The following is a 23554-nucleotide window of genomic DNA, read 5'->3' as shown; positions in this document are numbered from 1 at the left end:
GAGTGGCGGTGACCACGTGCACTGTTAACTGTGCTTTTTTATAAAATGTGGGAGGTGGGGTTGCCAAGAGAGAGTGAACCCCAATGCCAGAGACGGGTGTATCATACTCTTATTTAACCTGGATTATTTTCTCGTAGGCATTAGGTATTAAGTAGTCTCTTAAAACCTTTTAAAATTTCTTCTTTAATGTAGGAGAGGAAGAGGTTGAAACAAATGAATTTGAAAACACCCTGTGGAATAAAGTTTCCATCCACTGCCCACCCTGAAATTTTTTATTCTCTTTCTTTAGGTTTCTTGCTATTTAAAGATTTTTGTTTGAATGAAATTAATGAAGCTGTACCTCAGGTGAAGTTTTATGAAGAGGTAAGAAGTGACTGTTTTATCAATGCTTTTATTTCAAAAGCATATTTAAACTGTTCTTTGGGAAATATTAATACTCATAGATATCTTACAAATATTTAGAAATTCATTGAAAGTAATTAGTAGTTACAAGATATAATATATAGTTTATTAGAGATGCTGGCACCAACTATAAAAAACATATTTTTAAAACTGTATAGTGTTCTGGAGTCAGTGAAGAATAGTTGGACTGAAATTCCAGAGGAAGAAGACAGAACATTCTCACTCATTTTATTTTCTGCAGAAGCTTGCAGATTCTGGAGACAGAAGCTGAGGTAGAGGGCTGCTATTGGATAAAAGAGTAACTAGCAAAGTTTTATGGTCACGCATTACTGGAGTAACAAATTGGAGACTTGGTGGGAGAGGCAGGCCTCAAGCCCACAGCCCGTTTTCCCAGCAAGACATTGGGAGGGACTGAAGAGCCAGGAGCTTCTGAAAGACACATTGAAACCTCTCACAGCCTTGCAGGATTACATGATATTTAAATGTACACCTGCTGTGGCACGAATCTGAAAACAGAACAGGCAGAAGATGAAAACCCTTCTGAAGATCTAGAACCACTTATCACCTGGGGCAGTGGTTGGTTGTGGGTGTGGTGGGCAGATGAGATTCCAAGTTTGGCCCCTGGCAGGAGGCTGTTTTCTCGGGGACAGAAAAACCAGAAGAGGTTTCTGGGTCTGGAGTAAAGAACAGATGAGACTGAAGGGGCCCTCAAAACATGATGAGTCCCTTTCTCAAGACATACGCCAAGTTTGGAAGGTTGGATAGGACAGGGGCCCAAGAGCCATCATGAAGACTTCTTAAGGGCAGAACCGAGTCTAGTGTAGAGGAGACAGAGATCTCACTGAACTCCAGGGAGAGCCAGGCCTTAGGAATGGGGGTGAACCAGAGGCAGACTGATAGCTTATGGTGAACAGTGTCGGATTCGTGATCTCTGAAGAAGATTTAGCTTTAGGACCAGGGACCAGGCTTGATCACTCAAGAGCTTTTGTGTAGCAGAGTTTTATTAAAGTGAGAAAAGGAACAGAGTAAGCTTCTGACACGGACATCAGAAGCGGGTGGAGAGTGCCCCCCTCACTGGTCTAAGCAAGGGAGTTATATACTGTTTAATTGGTTATTCAGTTCAGTTCAGTTCAGTCGCCCGGTCGTGTCCGACTCTTTGCAACCCAGCACACCAGGCCTCCCTGTCCATCACCAACTCCTGGAGTTTACCCAAACTCATGTCCATTGAGTCAGTGATGGCATCCAACCATCTCATCCTCTGTTATTACAATAAATCAAAAGAATGTCTCAAGGTTTTAAAGATCTTACTAGACCTACTCCCACAATTTACATTTTAAGATGACAGGATTAGAACTAACAATAGAAAGATCTTACCAGACCCACTCCCATAATATACATTTTAAGGTAACAGGATTTAGTCAAAAGGTTTTCATGAAGGAGAAACTGTCCTCAAGCAGGATACATTATTGTTATATAATCCTTAGTATAGAGTTTAAACTGAGTTGTTCATTGTGTAATCATCAGCTTACAGCTTAAAGGAAAAAACATTTTCTGTGACTAAGACTAAGGATGTAGAGAAAAAGAAGAGATGGTTGTCCTTTCCTCCTCCTTGAGAACCCCAGACCCCTTTCTCCTCTTTGGGGGCCCCGGACTTCTTATCAACCTGCCTAGGACTTGACTCTCTCAAGACTGAGTCCTACACAAATGGCAGCCCAGACCAGCTCAGCTCAGCTCCCTGCTGGGCAGTGAACTCCCTCCCTGCCTGTGGCAGCAGAGAGCAAGGGGAGCCCTCTGTCTCTTTTCTAGGTGGAAAATAACAATACTTAAAGACTCTCCAGTATTCACCATACAGGAAAAAATGATATGATACCTAAGAAGCAAGATCATATGATTTATAAACAAGCCAATAGAAGCAGACCCACAGATGAGTCAGATATTGGAGTTAGCTGGCAAGTACCTAAAAATAACCATAAATAATATGTTTAAGACAATAGTGGGAAAGTTGGACAAAATAATTAGATGAAGGGATAGAGAGTTTCGGCATAATTTGAATTTATTGTGGAAAACCAAGCAGATATTCTAGAAAATAAAGTACAGTAGTTAACTTAGAACCCAGTGGCTAGAACCAATAGCAGATTGTCACAGTGAGCGACAGGATTAAAGACAAGTGAGATGTACTTAAAAAGGTCTTTGTAGAGGTGGAGTCCCAGAAAGAGAGGAGCGAGAATGGGGCAGAAGCAATATTTGAGGATATAATGCTGTTACAAAATGATTAAAGACAGCAGCTTAAAGATTCAAAATACATAGAAAACCCCAAGCAGGATGACTACAAAGGAAACATATCTTTGCTCATCAATATAAGACTCTGAAATCCCATGACAGAAAATTTTAAAAGCAGCCAGAGGTTAGAAAAAGACACCTCGTTTTTAAAGGGGCAGTAATATGACCAACACAACTATGACATCTTAACAAACGATTAAGAAAAAAGAAAGACAATAAAATGGCCATCTTTAAAGTAATGAGAGAGAAAAGCTGCCAATCTAGAATTATTTTCCCAGCCAAAACTTCCTTAAAAAATGGAGATGAAATAAAGATGGTTTTGGACAAAAACCAAGAGAATTTGTCAGTAGTGGAACTGCATTACCGTCAGTATTAAAGGGAGCTACTTCAAGCAGAAGGGAAATTATCCTAGATGGAAATGCAAGAAGGAATGAAAGACATTATAAAGGGTAAATATTCATGTGAAATATACACATGTTGACCATATAAAACTATTATATGTTCTTAGGGTTTAAACTGTGTGTATAACTAAAATGTATGAGAGTATCACAGAAGGCAGGAAGAGGGTTAATAAAGTTAAAGTATTTTAAGATTCTGGGATTATTGGGGCCAGTAAAAGTAATAATTTGCATTGATTTGTAAAGAATGCATATTGTAACCTCTTAAGGTAACATTTAAGAGAATAAAATATGTGTATCTAGGAGGTTGAAATAGAGGGGATATGAAATAAAACAACATTGTATTAATCCAAAAAAAGGAAAAGAATAGAAGGTAGACATAAAGTAGGAGGTCAAACTGAAAACAAAGAGGAAGTGTGGTAGCTAAAAATCCATTTGTATAAATGACTATATTTAATATAAATGGACTAAATACTCCCGGTAAAAGATTAAGTTTGTCAGACTGGATAATAACCAAAACCATGTTATGTGCTGCTTATAAGTGGCATGATTTATTTATTTTAAAGTATTTTACTTTACTTTTAAATTAAAATACAATTGCTATACAATATTATGTAAGTTACAGGTGTACATTATAGTGATTCCATGTTTAAGGAAGTGACATACTTTAAACAGAAGGATGGAAGAGGATTTGTAATATACATACTCACTGAAGCAAAGCTGGCATACTATCCGACAAAGTACACAACAATGCTACCTGGAGATAGAGATGATTTCATCATGATAGAGGAGTCAGTATCTTCATCTTAAATCTGTATGTTACAAATAGTGTAACTTTAAAATACATAAAGCAAAAATAGGCAGGAAGTTCAAAACAAAATAATTCTACAATCCTCCTGGGACACACACATACTTCAAGAGCTTGTAGAAACAAATAGGCAAAAATTATTAAGGATATAGACGACCTTAATAAAGTGATGAATACAGTTGACTTAACTGACATCCAGAATGCTGCTTTCAGCAAAAACAGTTTGTGTTCTTTAAAGTACGTATGGCACACTTACCAAAATAGAACATATGCTGGACCCTAAAGCAAGTTTCTGCAAATTTCAAGATTGAAATTGTTCAGAGTATGTTTGATGATCACAGTGGACTTAAGCTCAAATTTCACAAGAGTGTTAAGAAATTCTTAGCTGTCTGGAAACAAATAGCTTCTAAATAATTTATGAGTCACAGAGGAAATTAAAATTAAAGTTAGGAAATATATTCATTAAAATATATTTTAGAGATGACATGTGCTAGCAGTATTAACATGATGTATCGTTACCCTAAAGCACTTGAAATGGTCCAGAGAAAGCACGGCATAATTAGGGCTGATATTAGTAATCTTTGTACATTTGAAAATTGGAAGGATATTCCTTTTTCCCCTGGTTTATTGATATACATGAAAACTTGATATTTTTCTACATTTTTTATTGTATTAATGTATTTCCAGAAAGGGTGATGAAATGATGATATAATTTGGCATCATGTGAAAAAAAAAAGTAAGCTAAATCTGAAAGGGTTTCACTCAGTACAAAATAACTTTTTAATTTCAATCTGAATCAGGCATTTTATCTGTGTGAAAATCACAGCTTGATCTGTCAAAAATTTTTTTTCTTTCCTGTGTTCTTAAAAGCTTCACCTCTTCAGTTTCAGCATGTACTCAGCTGCTTTGTTAAATACAAAGCCATGTCCTTCAGCAGATGAAACAGATGGTCAGTCTACTGGGTTATTTCCTAAGCACTTCTCACCAGTGTGGTGGTGACTCCTGCTGATATGTCTCCACCTGAACTCTAAACACTGGGCCTTCTCTTCCTTGGCTTTCTCCCCAGCGCCTCTGTCCTGGGCTGGTGTGATGGATCTGGCCTGTCAGATCATCTCCTTGAAGGAAAATGGTTCAGGGCTCCTGACCAACTTGCTCTGTGTTCTTTACGGCATCATCCACGTTGGGGCTTCAAATACAGTTCTCTTAAGTCAGTACAGCCTCTAAGACTGAGGTTATCAGTGTGACTCCTTGCTTTTATCCACCTAGTGGATTCTCTAATTTCTAGTTTATGATCCTGGTCCCTGCTTGAAGTTGGTCAGTCAGTCTTGCTTTGCCCTCCCTGGGTTTTCCACAGCTAAAAACCAGGGGGATAGTAGTGTTATCAGTAGTGATAGTAGGGTGATAGTACCTAAGTAGTACAACCCCAAGTAGTACAACCTTGGGGTTGTCACGCGTGTGTGCAGCATAGAGCAGCACCTGGCATTAGTTAACCTTGCTCCAGTTGGACTTAGAGGAAGCTTATAATAACAGTTATATTACCCTAGATTTCACAATAAATCATGGAAAACAGGAAGTGTAACATCAGAGGTAAAGTTAGAGAATTTTCTTTACTCATTCAACCTGTATTTGTCAAACACTAATGCTCAGAAGTGTTGTTGGGATGAGCAAGACAGAAAACCTGTGCTCTCTTTGAGCTCCTATTTTTGTTGAAACAGACAATAAACAGGTGATAAATAAATAGGAAAGATATTAGGAAATAATGACTCAAAACAGACTCAAAGCTTAATGTGATGTATTGTGATTTGGTGGCCACCTTAAATTGCTGGGTCAAAGACTGACTCTCTGAGGAGGTGCATTTTAGTGGAGTAATTTCAGATATTGTGTTTATCCTTTGTGGCATTCACTTAGTTTTTTGAATCTGTCAGTTTATATTTTTCACCATGTCAGGTAAAATTTGGGCCATTATAAAATGTTATTTCTACCTTAATATCTTCTTTTCCTTTCTCTAGAACTCCAGTCATATGTATGCTTGATCTTTGGACATTATCCTAGATATCACTGATACCCTGTTCAATTTTTCCCCAAATATTTTTTTTTCCTTTCTGTTCTTCAGATTAGATAATTTCTATGGAGCTGTCTTCAAACTCATTGACTCTTTTGGTATCTCTTGTCTGTTGTTATGTCCATCCGTTGAATTTTTTTTCAGATAGGATTTCCAGTGTGGCTTATTTCATAGTTACTATCTGTCTGCTGCTATTTTCTAATTTGTTGTTCATTATATGTATATTTTCTGTGCATATTTTAGTATAGTTATAATGGCTGCTTTAAAATCCTTTTCTGGTAATTCCAGTCTCTGAATCACCTTGGATAGGTCCTCACTGATGATCTGTTCGCTTGCGTATGACCCACATTTCTCTGTTTCTTCAAACATAGAACAGTTTTAGATTGTATCTTGTACATTGGTATTATGGGTACTCTAAACTGCTTCTCTGTTGGGTATTGTCTCAGGAGTTAATTTGGCTTACTCAGACTTGATGCTGTCTTCTCATGCAGTGGGTAGCAATTTAATCTTGTTCAATTTTTTTAACCTCTGCTGGACTAATCTGGGTCTGTCATGCTCACACATCATTATGCAGTCCACCAGAGATTTTGAGATTTTATATGCAGAATTTTCAGCTCTCCTCTGACTCCTTATTTTCAGGAATATCCTCTCTTTCTTTCTGGCTTCTGTTTGATACCCTTTCCCCATAATCTATGTACTTTTGGTCACTCTTCAGTGGTCCAGTGTAGTTGGGTTTTACAGATGTCCGGAATTGTTCTGTTAGAGATTGGTTGACCTGAATCAGGGCCTGGGTTTGTGATACATTTTGAATATCAAACCAGCGTGATTGGCTAATGAATTGAATGTAGGGGATGATGGGGACACAGTGAGCAAAAGAGCAAAATCAATGATGATTATTTCTTGTTTGGCTTAAGCAGCTGGGTGGTGGTGGTGGTGGTTTAGTTGCTAAATTGTGTCCGACTCTTGAGACCCCATGGACTGTAGCCCGCCAGGCTCCTCTGTCCGTGGGATTCTCCAGGCAAGAATACTGGAGTGGGTTGCCATTTCCTTCTCCATAAGCAGCTGGGAGGATGGTTTTACTCGTTTTTGTGATTAAGAAGACTAGGGGAAGGGCATGATTGGCTGGAGTAGAGAGGATGTGGAAATATCCAATAGGTGGCTCAGTATCCAGACTCTGGACCTCTGAGAGAGAAGTGAGTCCTGAAAACCCAGACTTAGTCATTGGAATAGAATTGGTGTTTGAAGCTGTGCGACTGAATAGCTTTATCCAAGGAGAATATAGTGGATGAAAAAGGGGTTTCCTAGCACCATGCTCTGAGGCACTTCAGTAGTTAGAAGTCTAGCAGAAGAGGAAGAATTATCAAGGGAGACTGAAGAAGAGGAGCCAGAGTGGCAAACTCCTGGGAGTATAGACCCCAGAAGTCAGAGGAGGTCCCAGAACTCAGACGAGGCAGGAGTGCAGCCCTGAGCCGAACGCTGCTGGCACGTCAGGGAGCTGAGGACAGAAAGAGAGGCCCTTGACTGGGCAAGGCAGAGGCCGCTGTGACTTTACTAGGCTGGAATGGCAGTGGGACAGATGGGAGACAGAGAGAGGGGGGCCTGTGACAGCTGTGGGCCAAAGGGGCTTGCTCTTAGGGTTCTGTGTTTAGGCTACATGCTGAGCTGTGAGCTCTGTAACCACCAAAGCAGAAAGGGGGACCACACGGTCAGTGAGTGTTCGTCACTGGTGGTGATGCTTCTGTTCTGCTCTAGCGGCGACCTTTCACCTTGAACCTGGGCCTCCGCCTGCTCCATTCCCTGGGCAACCCGCCCGCCAGAATTAGGGGTGACGCTTTCTCTGTGTGTACCACGGTCAGGGCATCCTGTCCAGAGCTAATTGATGGTTGACTGCATGTTCTTCAATTAGTGGTCTGACTGATAATAGAAAGTGAATTTTGAATTACAGCCCCAGATGCTAAGCTCTTGCTTTGCCTACTAAGAATTAACCTTTGCTGTTGTTCAAGTCGGGGTTTGTGGAGCACAAGGCACTCACTAGAGCCAGAACTATGGTTCAGGGCACGGTTTGCGCAAGAAACTAGGATTTTCTGTATAGTCAGTCTCTTACAGTTCATAGAAAACTCCCGTTGAATCAGGTATCAGCTTGCTTTACAGGCCCCAGAACATAGATTTAGGTTTCCTTACACTTGTGTTTGAGGGTAATAATTCCATGCAGGTTTAGTATTCCTAGAGTTTATTTGTATGTTTAGGCAGAAACATTTGCCTTTGGTTCACTGATAGTCCACCTCTTTTATCCTAGCATTCTGACATTAATTTTTGGACCTTACTAAAACCTGACAAAACAACAAAAGAAATCAGCCAAGCCAGAGTCATTTGTTTATTTTCTGGCTCTCCTTCAGATTTCGGTGTCTAGCTTCTGTTTTCTTGCAGCTGTCGTATTTGCGGCTGGGATGGTGTTTGAACCTTGTAGACATGTTCTCCTGAGTTAACTTAGGATGATTAAGCCCAGGTCCTCTGGTTATGCCAACACTGCTGGATTGCTTTTTCATTAAAAAATATCTTCCTTCTGGAGAAAAACATAATTTGAAAAGATCCCATATACCCCGATGTTCACAGCAGCATTGTTTATAATAGCTAAGACATGGAAGCAACCTCGTCTATCGACAGATGAATGGATAAAGAAGATGTGGTCTGTATATACAATGAAATATTACTCTGTCATAAAAAGAAGAAAATAATGCCATTTGCAGCAACATGCAGCATCTCCTAGGATGGACCTAGGAGATGGTCATACTAAAGTGAAGTAAGCCAGACTGAGAAAGACAAATATCATACGACACCACTTATATGTGGAATCTAAAAGCAAATGATACAAATGAACTTATTTTCAAAACAGAAGTAGACCCACAGACATAAAAACAAGCTCTGGTTACCAAAGGCGGGGAGAGGGGTCTGTTAGGAGTTTGGGGTTGAAATGTGCACATTACTGCATATAAAATGGGTAACCAGCAAGGACCTGCTGTGTGGCGCAGGGAACTCTACTCAATAGATTATAATAATTTATTATGGAGAGAATGTAAAAAGAATATTTGTATGTGTGTGTGTGTATGTATATGTAGATATATATATATATATATAAACTGAGTCACTTTGTTGTACATCTGAAACTAACATGACATGGTAAATCAACTATATTTCAATAAATTTTTTTTTTAAAGTAAAGAATTAAAAAAATTTTTTAAGTGTTTTCCTCTTGGATGGAGTATCAACCTCCCCTAGGCCTCCTGCCTATATGTTCAATTTCAGTGTCTGCCCCAAGAAGACCTCATTCTAAGCCCAGGCAGTTACAGACTTGTGAATTTCAGCCATCTCATTGATATTTAAGGACAGTTAAGATGATCCCAGTAATTTCTCAGTGTGTGAAGCAATTAGCCTTCATACACATACTGTATATGCTTCATGCTCTGTGCATACTCTTCTCCCTGCCAACCATGCCCTTTCATTATCAGAAATTCTCACAGGATTTACTGGTTTTGATTTCAAAACTTGTCAAACTGAGTGAAAGTCACTCAGTCACTATACAGTCCTTGGAATTCTCCAGGCCAGGATACTGGAGTGGGTAACCTTCCTTCTCCAGGGGATCTTCCCAACCCAGGGATTGAACCCAGGTGTCCTGCGTTGCAGGCGGATTCTTTACCAACTGAACTATCAGGGAAGCCTTATCAAGCTGAGACTATACAGTAAAAAGGTAGCTTTTATTTCCATTCAGTTTGTATTCTCACCTCTAGGAGTGGTCAGAATCATAGCAGAATAAGAAGTGCTCAGATATAATGAAAGTAGAACTGGTTACTTGGTAGGAAAATTTTCTGTTTTTTCAGAAATAAGTCCTATGTAGTTATTAGTCATTATGTTGAAAATCTTCACTGCAATCTTCCTACCAACTCCATATTTCGTTTGTTTTCATTCTCTTCCTGTCTTTTAGATTTTTAAAAATTAATTTATTTATTTTACTTTACAACATTGTATTGGTTTTGCCATACACTGACTTGAATCCACCACGAGTGTACATGTGTTCCCCATCCTGAACCCCCCTCCCACCTCCCTCCCCATCCCATCCCTCTGGGTCATCCCAGTGCACTGGCCCTGAGCGCCCTGTATCATGCATCGAACCTGGACTGGCGATTCATTTCACATATGATAATTTACATGTGGCAATATACCATTCTCCCATATCATCCCACCCTTGCCCTCTCCCGCAGAGTCCAAAAGACTGTTCAGTACATCTGTGTCTCTTTTGCTGTCTTGCATACAGGGTTATCGTTACCATCTTTCTAAATTCCATATATATGCGTTAGTATACTGTATTGGTGTTTTTCTTCTGGCTTACTTCACTCTGTATTATAGGCTCCAGTTTCATCCACCTCATTAGAACTGATTCAAATGCATTCTTTTTTAATGTCTTTCAGATTTAACATATTTCTGTAAAGGAGTAAAAACACTTCTCTGATCTGAGAACTTGTGAGGTTAAAGTAATAGAGACCATGTCCTCACAAAGCGTGTTTGCTAAGCCCATTTTATTATTTAGTCTATCTTAACACACGTCAGGTTACTATTTGAAGGAACCTTTCTGTTAATACTTTTAGAGTGCAGAGACGGTTCCAATGTGAAAAACCAGTGCTTTTATCTATGATGAATGTCTTTCCAAAAGATTTAGTTGACTTTTAAAAATCTCTGCAGGAATCCTGACAATTCATTATTATTTTTTCCTCCTGAGTTTTGTAACACTGTAGTCAAGTGAAAATGATCCCCATCATAACTCATAGAAATGGATTACTGCCAAGTTCAAATTATTTGTGCTTTGGAAAGGAGAATTGGCAAGAATGAATGGTCCATGGCTGCTATATCATAAGATAATTGTAACCATGGCAGTGTTTGTTTCCTAATATTGTGTTTCTAAATTTAAGCATCAAGGTTCATCTTAGGAAAAAATCCATTCGTATGTCCCAAGTTGAATTTAAATTATTCCAGCTTCATTATTTCAACATTAGAAGTAGTTGTTTCCTGTGCACTGGCCAGTTCAAGTAATTTGCTTGATCTCATGTGGAAGTGGTTTTTGCCAAGACAAGTAATATCTTTTAATAAAGTAAGTTTCTAGGAAGACAGTACCTAACAATCATAACTTTTAACTGTCTAGATAAAAGAATATGAAAAGCTTGAGAATGAGGAAGATCGCCTTTGTAGAAGTCGACAAATTTATGATACTTACATCATGAAGGAGTTGCTGTCTTGTTCACATGTAAGTACCTCTGCTTATTTTATTAATTCAGTATGAGTAAATGAGACAGGCTTCACATGTTTTTAGAATAAAAGTTAAAATAGGAGGAAAGGTTTAAAGGTATTCATCCAGGATGGAACCCATGTTTCTCAAGTTTTGTCGTTTGTTTCCTGGTAATACTGATCCAATATCTGCTGCTCCATGTACTTTTAATAAGGTTTGGTTGCTTTCAGTACAGATGTTGATAAAATGGCTAATGCAGATCAGTGCAAGAAAAGGCTAAGCTCAGTTCTCGACTCTCTAAGGAAATTAAGCTTTATTGTTTTTCATTTAGCTCTCCTTTAACAATTAGGCTAATCAAATATTGATCGATAAATATCTTAAATGCTTTCTTTGAATTAATAAGGTTGATTGTAATTATTATGTTAATATAGTTCACTAATAGTTGAATGATGGTTGAAGTCTTGAAGTCTTTTTTTTTTTGCTTGTAAATCAGAGAAACAATCTTATTCAGTCATTAGGATAAACAAAGTTCCTAGGAAATTCTTCCACCAGAAGTGAGTGGAATAATTAATAATGAAAACGTACATTGTAATATCTCTACATGAAAACTGTTTTTCAAAGAAGTGTCCTAAGAGCCCTGGACTGCTGTGTCCAATGCAGTAGCCACTAGCCCTGTGCGAGTATTTAATTGTGTTTACATTTGTTGTTGTTTAGTCTCTTAAGTCGTGACTGTAGTCCATCAGGCTCCTCTGTCTATGGATTTCCCAGGCAAGAATACTGGAGTGGGTTGCCATCCCCTTCTCCAAGGGATCTTCCCGACCTAGGGATCAAACCCGCATCTCCTGCATAGGCAGGCGGGTTCTTTACCACTGAGTCACCAGGGAAGTATGTTTGTATTAATTAAAATCAAATGGAACTAAAATTTTAATTCCTGACGTCCTCCTGAGCCGCATTTGAAATGTGCAGTACCCACATGTGGCTGGTGGCATCAGCCCAGATTCACAGCATTTCCATCATCGCAGCGAGTCTGATTGGACAGCACTGGTCATGACAATGATACACTTTCGTGCTTCTGTATTTATTGTGTTGTCTGCAGTGCTTACTGAACTTCTGAGCTAGAGCTTACCGTAAGTCTCTGTGCCTCGCTGCCTTGCTGGGGATGGTTGGACCTTGGAAAATGCCACATGTTCACTAAGAAAGCCTCTGTAGACATAGCTTTCATGTAGGGCAGCAGTTTAGAGGGTTTTTAGCAGAGTGATATGCTTTTTTAAGCTCTTCTTCTTGTGCATTACTTCAGACATAATTTGAAGTTTAGGGGGAGGACAGGGTTTCTAATTTTGTCAGTGTTGAGTTTCATTCTTTTAGAACCAATTCCTCTTTGCAGTGGTTACAGCAAGCCTTTCCTTAACCTAGAGTCTTTCCAACACTGTGGTTTAGCTTTGTGATCCTGGCATTTAATTCTTAGGTATATCTTTGTGCATTCATGTTCTCTCATGAAATAGAAATTTTATGTTTTTAGGACCCCAGTATCAGCCAACTGAGAGATGATGCAATTAATATTAATACGGTGACAATACGATTCCTTACACCCTTTTTAAGTTGAAGTAGCCTTGATCTCTTGTGGGCATAGATATTTCAGTTAGATGCCCCCATGTGTATCACCCTTCTCGACATAGTTTTTAAGAACTCTGGAAGCTCTGAGGCACAATCATCTGTTTGGCTTGTCCGCAAACATATAGCAGATTTTTTTTTAAGAATGCATGTTGATGTGATCACCATAGGTTACTGCTTAGTAACTGTTGTGTTAAATTGTATGTTGTGACACTGTAAGATTTACAGAGGTTTGCTCTGTTTTATATTTGTGGGGGAAAAAGAAAAAGAAAACATTGTGTGTGTTTTTTTAAAGCCATTCTCAAAGCAAGCAGTAGAACATGTACAAAGTCATCTATCCAAGAAACAAGTGACATCAACTCTTTTTCAGGTAAGGTAAAATGCTCTCCAAATAAATGTTTCTAATTCACTTAATGGTTGTATTTGGGTGCATTCTTTGCTTGGGTGAAAGTGCTGGCGGAATTTCGAGACTGTATTTCTTACCTAGAGGTTTATCTGGAAGAACCAAAGTTTAATATCATCTGTCTTCTCATTGAAATGTGCTCTTATGCCAGCATCATAAAGGCTGTCCTGAAAAAGGCTGCTAGAGCATTCTTTTAATGTTTTTTTCCTATAAATCAATCAAGAGGAGACATTGGAGGGAAAAGCCTTTTCCTGTTTGACATCCCAGACACCTGTGATGAGCAGGGACTGGGCAAGATTTACTTTTCAGTGGTACAGGTGTTGGTCCCCATGGCGATCCTTCCTCAGAAGAAACAGATTCATTTTCAGCAATCAAGAGGGAATGAATGGCCTTGGAGTCGTGACTGAGAAATTGGATTTTGCCTCAGCTCCTCTTATCTTGAACACAACAGAATCATAGATTTAAATTATAAGGCTCAGAAAACGTCGATCCACAACTGATGGGCCCATGTCTTGGCTGCTCTTTAGATGCAGTGGTTTTCTTCATGAGAGCTTTTTTTGTTATCCCGTGGGATTTCTATAGAGACGGCAGCTTACAAGGGCATGGTCAAATTTCCAAGTGGATCTTGTACTTTTTATGTTTCTGGGAGTTACAAGAAATAGGAAAGAATGCCATTTATTAAGGTAATGGTTTTCATAAATGAAAACAACTAGTTTATTGTTTTCTTGGATTATTCAGTCATTTGAAGAGAAATAAGTTGATTTTTGCCTTAGTGCCTTATGGTTGGGTTTATTTATATACAAAATGAATCTGATTATTCTGTAGAAAAGATACTGGCTTGACTCTGAGAACATTTGGATACAGTAACCAAACCAGCTGCTGCCTTTCTGCCAAAATGATTAGATGGACATCTCTTAAAACGTCAGACCTTTTAGTATAGTCTAGTTGGTCATAAGCTTGGGCTCTGAATTCAGCGACCTGAGTTTCAAGACCCTGGGCAAGGCACCATACCTCTCCACACTTCTGGTTTTCCCTCTGTGGAGTAGAAACGCCAGCAGCCTGTCCCGTGAATGGGGTTTTGAGGACCCAGTGCATATGAGCTGCTTTGTACCAGGCCTGTCTATCACAGCACTCCATAAATGTCAATCTTCTCTAACACCTCACAGTCAGAAAGTGCAATTTGATTACCTGCTTTTTGTTGCCTCTGTGAAATTTTCATGTCAGAATTTCAGTTTTCTGACTTTGACATGGTTCAGAGGTAGTTGTGTAGTCAGTTACATTTAATATTGCTATATTATATACATAGATTTTACAACTCTGATGTTAACTTTTCCTATAGCATAAATAACATTTAAAAAGATAGTTCCAGATGAGAGATACAAAGACCAACAAAATTAACTTTGTGGCTTCAAGAAACATTGATTTAGAAGCCATGTCTCCAATATATCTTTTAAAAGCACTTCACTGATTTGTTCATAAGAAAATAACTGAGTAATGTTCTGATAAAACAGATATAGAATAGCTGGTATTTTTATTTCAGTGGTGAAGGAAATAGTCATGTTGGTTTAAATAAGAAAGCATTTTAGTGCAATTCAGTATAATACGTACCATTAAAACATAGTGGTCAAAGTATAAAATAGAAGTTATGTGTTTGGATACCCTGTTTATAGAGGGACATTGATCTCTATAACATTTAACTAACGTTAAAGTTACTTGATATTCTTTGAGTTGGTATTTCCCCCCCTGGCTTTAAATGAGTTATAATTGACAAATAAAAATTGTGTATAATTGAAAGTATACAGTGTGATGTTTTGATATGTGTATTCATTGTGAAATGATTGTTGTAATCTAACTAATCAGCATACTCATCACTTCATTTAGTTATATTTGTTTATGCATGTGTGGTGAGAACACTTAAGATCAACTTTCTTAGCAAATTTCAAGTGTACAATACAGTACTATTAACTATAGTCCCCATACTGGACATTAGCTCTCCAAGACTTATTTATCCTGCAGAACTGAAACTTTGTACCCTTTAAGCAACATCTCCCCATTTTCCCCACTTCCTAACCCTTGGCAACCAACCTTCTACTCTGCTTTTATAAGTTAGACTTTTTTTAGATTTCACATACAGGAGAGATCAGCTTGTAATTGTCTTTCTGTGTCTGGCTTGTTTCACTTAGCATAGTGTTCTCCAGAGTCACCTGTTGTGTTGTAAATCTCAGGATTTCCTTCTTTTTAGAGAACAGAATGGAGTATACCATTTTGTGTGTGTGGGTGTTCACATATATATGTATCTATACATGTATATCTCCATCCTCCATTTTCTTTATCCATTCATCCACTGACGTACACTTAGGTTATCTCCGTTATCTTTACTATTGTGAAGTAATGCCGCAGTGAACATGGGCATGCAGGTATCTCTTCAAGATACTGATTTAATTTCCTTTGGATATATACCAGAAGGAATCTTTATACTGTTTTCTGTAATGGCTGTCCCAGTTTGCATTCCCACCAACAGTGCACAAGGATTCCCTTTTCTCTGTATCCTCACCAACATGTACCTCTTGGCTTTCTGATAACAGTCATCCTGACAGGTGTGAGACGATACCTCTCTGTGGTTTTGATTTGCATTTCCATGATGATTAGTGATGCTGAGCACCTTTTCATATGCCTGTTGGCCATTTATTATCTCTTTTGAAAAATGTCTATTCAGGTCTTCAGCCCAATCTTGAATTGGGTTATTTGGGCTTTTGCTGTCGAGTTGAGTTCCTCACATGTTTTGAATATTAACCTCATATCATGTAGTTTATAAATAACTTCTTTCATTCTACAGGCTGCCTGTTCACTCTGTTAATTGTTTCCTTTGCTCTGCAGAAGCGTTTTAGTCTCATGCTATCCCACTCGTCTGTTTTTGCTTTTGTTGCCAGAGCTTTTGATGTCATATCCAAAAAATCATCACCCAAACCAGTGTCAAGAAGCTTTTTCCCATGTTTTCTTCTAGTTGTATGGTTTCAGGTCTTACATTTAAGTCTTTAATTCATCTTGAGTTGATTGTTGTACATGGTGTGAGGTAAGGGTCCAGTCTCATCCTCCGTTTATTAAAGTGACTGTCATTTCGCCACTGAATACCTGATGCCCTTGTCAAAGATCAGGTGACTGTAGGTGTGTGGATTTATTTCTGAACTCTGTTCTGTTCCATTGATCCATAAGGCCTGTTTTTATGTTAGTACCATACTATTTTGATTGCCATAGGTTTATCATATATTTAAACATTGGGAAATATGATGCCTGAGGTGAAATTTCTTGTCAAGGAGAACAAGGTAGTTAAAAATATGCTCTGAAAATAAATACAAAATGCTTTTTATTCTTTTTGTTTGAAAAATTGACTTTAGAAATAATTAATTGCATAGGTACATTTGGTGGCAAGAGTTGGGAGGAGTCCTGGCTTACGTTACATTCCTGGGATGTGCCAAGCCCCATGTTTGACCCTGAGTGTTCTGTGCTTAGTCGTTCAGTCGTGTCTGACTCTTTGAAACCCCACGGACTATAGACCGCCAGGCTCCTCTGTCCATGGGGATTCTCCAGGCAAGAATACTGGAGTCGATTGCCATGCCCTCCTCCAGGGGATCTTCCCGACCCAGGGATCCATCCCAGGTCTCCTGCATTGCAAGCGGATTCTTGACCGTCTGAGCCACAGGGGAGTCTCAGTGTTCTGAATCTTATTAAATCCTCACAACGGCCTTGAAGATTAGATGTAACTCTCCCACCTTACAGATTGAGGAAACCAAGAATCAGAGCAGTGAGGTCGTTTGCTCATGACCCCAGTATTGAACTTTGGTTTTTGCGTTGCTCACCTGACACATTTTGTGGTCCTTCATGTTGAAAGCGGCAGTGTGGTATATCATATCTGGTCTTAAGAATTTCTGGTACAGGATATTTTATAAAATATGAAAAAAATGTTAACATAAGAGTTTCTGTAAATAGAAAATCTGTTACATACAAATTTAGTCTTTCATACATCTTTGCACACTTAATATCTTTTGAACCTCTTGAGACTTGTGGCCTTGGTGTTTAGCATCTAGAAGACTTGGCAAAGGTGACTGTTATCTTTCATTATAGACACATAGGACTTTGGAGCTACAAAAAGCTTCAGAGAGAGAGAGGTCAGCTTCCCCTGTTACTAAGGAGAGAACAAGTCCATTTGGTTTTAGTGAACTATGCCCAGTGCCCTGCCCAGGACATTGATAGCCCTGCCAAGTGGCAGAGGCTAGCCTAGCTCCGTGGTAGGAGGTGAAGCTCCCAGGTGAGCTGCAGTGATCTCACTGCCCATGTTGGTGACTGTGGCTTGCCTTGGACATCTCCTGACGTCTGGTCCTTCTTTTTTGCACATTTTTGGGATAATCTAGAAAGACACAGACAACATTAAATTTCCATCATTCAAGAAGAGAGTAGGGTATCATGATATTTTCCAGAACTAGCTAATTGCCCCTAGGCTGAGTTGTGAAGAGTTGGCATTTGATATTTTTATCACTCTTGATTTGAAGACTACCCCATGGGAAATAAATTTATGTGGTTTATTTGGTAATGTGTAAAGTGGCATGAAATTGGAGCAGATTGTTCTCCACAGGGAAAGAGCCCCACACATGTGAGCCAGGAGTCCTTGCCTTCATCTCGACTTAGCCGTGAACTTGCTCAAAGACCTTGCAAATAGCTAATTTAAAAAAAGGTTTACTCCATGGGTTCCTTCACTTTTAGTCTTTGAAACTCAATATTAATGCCGATCATTTATGGTAATTGTAATTAATGGCAATGATATCATTAATTGTAATTTACAGACTGCCACTACATAATTTACAGGGCTCAGTACACAATGTAAACGTGGGAGTCCTTTTTCAGGAATTTCAGGATGGCCACAGTAGGGTACATATAGAGGACTGGGCTCTTCTGTGGGGCTGCATGGGTCACATGCCCATGAAGCTCATTCCAGTCATTGAAGGTGTGTCTGTGACTTGCCGTGAGCTGTGCCAGACAGTGGAGACGCAATGGCACACGGGACAGCCCTGTCCTTGCCTTCAGGGGACATGCCATTGGGTGGTGTAGATGACTGCTAAGCAAGTAGGCATGCCCGGGAATCCATCGATGCAAACTGGACAGGCACTGAGGAGGGCGAGTGCAAGGTGCTATCAGTTCAGTTCAGGTCGGTCGTTCAGCCGTGTCTGACTCTTTGGGACCCCATGGTCTATTGCACGCCAGGCCTCCCTGTCCATCACCAACTCTCGGAGTTTACTCAAACTCCTGTCCATTGAGTTGGTGATGCCATCCAACCATCTCATCCTCCATTGTCCCCTTCTCCTCCCGCCTTCAATCTTTCCCAGCATCAGGGTCTTTTCAGATGAGTCAGTTTTTTGCATCAGGTGGCCAAAATATTGGTTTCAGCTTCAACATCAGTCCTTCCAATGAATATTCAGAACTGATTTCCCTTAGGATGAACTGTCCTAGCTGTCCAAGGGACTCTCAAGAGTCTTCTCCATCATCACAGTTCAAAAGCATCAATTCTTTGGCACTCAGCTTTCTTTATAGTCCAACTCTCACATCCATACATGACTACTGGAAAAACCATAGCTTTGACTAGACAGACCTTTGTTGGCAAAGTAGTGTCTCTGCCTTTTAATATGCTGTCTAGGTTGGTCATAACTTTTCTTTCAGGGAGCAAGCGTCTCCTAATTTCATGGCTGCAGTCACCATCTGCAGTAATCTTGGAGCCCCCAAAAATAAAGTCTGTCAGTGTTTCCATTGTTTCCCCATCTATTTGCCATGAAGTGATGGGACCAGATGCCATGATCTTCGTTTTCTGAATGCTAAGTTTTAAGCCAACTTTCTCACTCTCCTCTTTCACTTCCATCAAGCAGCTCTTTAGTTCTTCTTCACTTTCTGCCATGAATGTGATGTCATCTGCATATCTGAGGTTACTGATGATTATGGGAGCACATAACTGGGAACCTCACCACAGCTGGGTCTCATCCACTTGTGTTTTTCACTTTACTGTGTTCTTACTGACGCAGTGTGGAATTTCTCTTCCATCCTTTCCAGCCATACATAGAAGAAATTTGTGAAAGTCTTCGAGGCAGCATTTTTCAAAAATTCATGGAAAGGTATGAAACTTTATGTACAAAGTCTTTTTTGTTGAGATATGTTTGACATGTAACATTATGTCAGTATGGTGGTTTATTTGCTAAGTTGTGTCCAACCCTTGCGACCCCATGGAGCCTGCCAGGCTCCTCTGTCCGTGGGATTCTCTAGGTGAGAATACTGGAGTGGGTTGCCATTTCCTTCTCCAGAGCATCTTCCCGACCCAGGAATCAAACCCGGGTCTCTTGCATTGCAGGCCAATTCTTTACCGACTAGGCTATGATATTTAAATCTTGTCCTATGTAGGTGTACCTCGTTTTACCCCATAGATGGTATCCTTAAAATGTGTTAATTTATTCATTCAACAAACATTTATTATCCATGTGCTCTGTACCAGGCTTTGTATTAGCTTGTGCCCTCTATACTTTATAATTTAGGATTTGTATATCTTAACATCCCTTTGACTTTTAGTTTTTTAGTTTCCAAATGATCCAAAATGTAAATAGACTAGGGAACCTCAATATTGAAAGTATCTTATTGGGATGTGTTTGCTAATGCAAGCATGAGTCTATATTCAGTTCATTTGTTTATATGTTAAAGTTATATCCTTAAAAATGAGACAACTCTTTTCTTGATTCTTTACATAGTAGAATTTAGGTATATTGGCAGATGTCTTTTGTCATGTCTGTCATTAACGTACCCAATAAATGTGTCCCTTTGGGTTACTCAAACTATAGAGTATGTTTGTCATATAAAATCCTGAAAACTTTCTAGGTAATTAACAAGGACCTACTGTGTAGCATAGGGAATTCTACTTGATATTTATAATAACCTAAAGGGGAAAAGAATCTGAAAAAGAATAGATACACGTGTAACTGAATCACTTTGCCGTACACCTGAAACTAGCACAGCATTGTAAATCATCTGTACTCCAGTGTAAAATAAAATTTTTTTAAAAAGTAAATTTAAAAAATTTCAGGGATGCCTATGAAAGTGTTCACATGCTTCCCAGGCACCTAAGAGTCAGCCCTTCAGTGTTTTGAGTGTTCCTCTGCAATGATGCACCTTAGGGATCAGACTTTCTGACTCTGAATCTGAGTTCACATGGACTCTGCTCTTCTCTGTAAACTCGGCTAATTTCTAGACAGTTGTCATGATGATCGAGCCTCAGGGCGGGAGCAGCCCAGCTGTTCAGTAATTGCCCTTTAAAAACAAATGCTTCAGTGTTTTTTTTTCTCCTTCTTCTCCACATGTTCACAGAACTAAAGTAATTTTTTAAAAAGTTGTGTCAAGATTCTGCCAGAGTTCAAGAGATAATTTTATCTTGGAGTAGAGTCAGTACTGTGGGAAACAAATCTGCATACAAATGATTACATTTTCTGAGCAGGACCAGAGTGGCTTTGCCAAAAAGCAGTGGCATGGAATTGAGGGGCCAGGGCCCTGGTTCAGGGCTCAGATTCAGCTGAGTCTTGGGCCGTCTCCATGGCTGCTGATTCTAAAGATCTGACTTTTCCCAAACTCTTGGGTCAACTCATTGTTCTGTGACCCTTGGGGATGAGGGGAGAAATGGGGATGGTAATTGAAACTGGGAAAGAGGTCTTATAACTCCACTGTGTATTCAGGTAGACCTGCACAGTCATTGTCTCCCACTGAATTGACCATTCACTTTTTTTTTTTTTAATTTTGTTGAAGTATAGTTGATTTGCAATGTTAATTTCTGTTGTACAGCAAAGCGATTCAGCTATACATATATATATATATATATATATATATATATATATATATATATATATATATATATATATTCTTTTTCAGTTCTTTTCCATTATGGTTTATCACAAGATTTTGAATCTAGTTCCCTGTGCTATACAGTAGGACTCTGTTGTTTATTCATCCTATATATAATAGTTTACATCTGCTAATCCCAAATCCCAATCGAGCCCTCCCCCAACCCTCTCATCCTTTCTCACATAGAGAACCATAAGTCTGTTCTCTATATGAAGTTTTACATAAAAATGGGCTATAAATGCAAAATACACACCGAGTTTCAAAGCAATGGATTCAAACCAGTTTCAGGGGCTTCTCTGATAGCTCAGTTGGTAAAGAATCCACCTGCAATGCAGGAGACCCGGGTTCGATTCCTGGGTTGGGAAGATCCCCTGGAGAAGGGATAGGCTACCCACTCTAGTATTCTTGGGCTTCCCTTGTGGCTCAGCTGGTAAAGAATCCACCTGTAATGCGGGAGACCTAGGTTCAATCCCTGGGTTGGGAAGATCCTTTGGAGAAGGGAAAGGCTACCCACTCCAATATTCTGGCCTGGAGAATTCCATGGACTGTATAGAGTTGGAAAGAGTTGGACACAACTGAGCGATTTTCACTTTCAAAGCAATACAAAAATAAGCATGTAGACTATCTCATTAAAATTTTATGTTGATTACATGTGGAAATGATAATCTTTTTATATATTGGCTTAAATAAGATACATTATTAAAATTAAATTACTTATGTGTTATCTGTTACCCGTCTGTTGGACAGTACCAACTCAGATAAAGATTGTTACCATAACATAATGACAATTAAAGCAGAAACATGAAGTCTTCAATTTGAATCGTAAAATAAAGCCTTGAGTGCTAGGCGAATGCTTTGTGAAAAAAATGTTTACAAAAAGCTCACTTTGAGAAGTCACACAAGTATACAGTCCTAGTTTCTCAGTTAACGTGGTATTTAACTTTTCAGTAATTCCTCACATTCCTTTTCAGTGACAAGTTCACTAGATTTTGTCAGTGGAAAAACGTGGAATTAAATATCCATGTGAGTATCATCTTTGCCTTTCTTTTTTTAAATAAAAGCTTCCTTTGGCTCAGCTTCGTGAGAAAATATTTTATTCGGCAGCACACTCCCAAGGGTAACATGCTGCCCAGACAGATGTTGTGCTTACAGCTTTACGCATGAAAATCCATCCTCCCATATCCAGTTGTAAACACTTTGAGTTTTCATCCTCTTTTTTTTTCATATTCATATAAGAATGCATTTATTTAAGGAAGGATATTTTAAACCGTAATTAATCTTTTAATAGAAGTAGTAGTAAAGATACAAGTCTTCTACATCATGTAATTCCTGTGCCCGTGTCATTTGCCATCCTGGTATATTTCCTTTTTTTTTTCCTTATTAGGTGCAGTCATGTAATAAACATGATGATATCTCTTACTAGACCGCAGTTGCATCTTTTTTTATTGTTTTGAGAATGATGAAAGCAGTCCTCAAAGGCGGGATACTTCCTAGCTTGTATCCCCAATACTGCATCTTCTCTTAGCTTTTCCATGTCAGGACTTCTGGGGCACATTCTTTACTTCACTTTTAGAGTGTTCATGTCTCTTCCCCTTTCCCTGTGCTCTCTCTCCACAAAGCTTTGCAATTGAGAAAAAGAAATAACTGGATTCTGTTTTTGATTTTTTAAAAAAATTTTTTAGTTGAACAGTACCATTCACAGAAGTGGGTTTTTTTTTTCTTTTTAATTTCCCCTCTCTACCCCATTTCCAGCAGGATTGAGAAGCAAGAGGCAGTGACACATTTTATGAAATAACGGGACTTCCTGGGGGGGTCCAGTGATTAAGATCTTGTGCTTCTACTGCAGGGAACGAGGGTTCAATCCCTGCTTGGGGAACTAAGATCCTGCATGCATCCGCATAGCCAAAAAATGAACAAACAACCAAAAAACCCTTATCTCTGCTGTGGATCTTCCTTGTGCCTGTGCTCCTTTAGCAGACGTGGTGTCCTCACGTTTTCACGTCCTCCTGTCCTCTGAGCAGCAAACGTGAAGCTCGAGGGCCGGATGCCCCTGCCTGGCTGCAGACATGATGTCTGAAGGGTTGTCTGGAGAAACACTTCCAGGATCTGACCCTTCTTTTGCCAGGATACGTAACAAAAAGCATTTGCTATTGTCTGATGGCCTCTTACCATGAACATAGGACTATCTCTCTGCCTTTGTACCATCTAGTGCTATGAGAACTTCTTGAGAAGCAAGGCTTTGCTGAGATGGTATTGATGAAAGCCTCGTGCTTATGAATGAAAGCCTCTTCGTCGAGTTACTCACACGCGGTCTGCTTTCACTCATGTGCCCAGCATGAGTCCTCTCTACTTACTGATGCTTTTGATAAAAAAATTCACATGGCCAGCATTTATT

At 39.2% G+C, this 23554-nt stretch overlaps 1 protein-coding gene across 2 annotated transcripts in view; it reads left to right on the top strand.

Annotated features, from left to right (window-relative positions):
- The window catches only part of GRK3 (G protein-coupled receptor kinase 3), a 114402-nt gene that overhangs the window by 49600 nt on the left and 41248 nt on the right, over positions 1–23554 (top strand). Inside the window, exons 3-7 of one of the 2 annotated variants that reach the window (XM_061141658.1) lie at positions 290–363; positions 11142–11243; positions 13132–13206; positions 19333–19394; positions 22131–22182. In XM_061141658.1, the coding sequence (XP_060997641.1) occupies positions 290–363; positions 11142–11243; positions 13132–13206; positions 19333–19394; positions 22131–22182 (365 nt within the window). The remainder of the gene's footprint in view (positions 1–289; positions 364–11141; positions 11244–13131; positions 13207–19332; positions 19395–22130; positions 22183–23554) is intronic. The other variant, XM_061141659.1, reaches the window with a different exon arrangement.

Source organism: Dama dama, chromosome 5 (genome assembly GCF_033118175.1).
Source record: "Dama dama isolate Ldn47 chromosome 5, ASM3311817v1, whole genome shotgun sequence".
Lineage (NCBI taxonomy): Eukaryota > Metazoa > Chordata > Mammalia > Artiodactyla > Cervidae > Dama > Dama dama.
The sequence above is the reverse complement of the archived record's forward strand: the minus strand, read 5'-3'. Positions and strand labels throughout refer to the sequence as shown.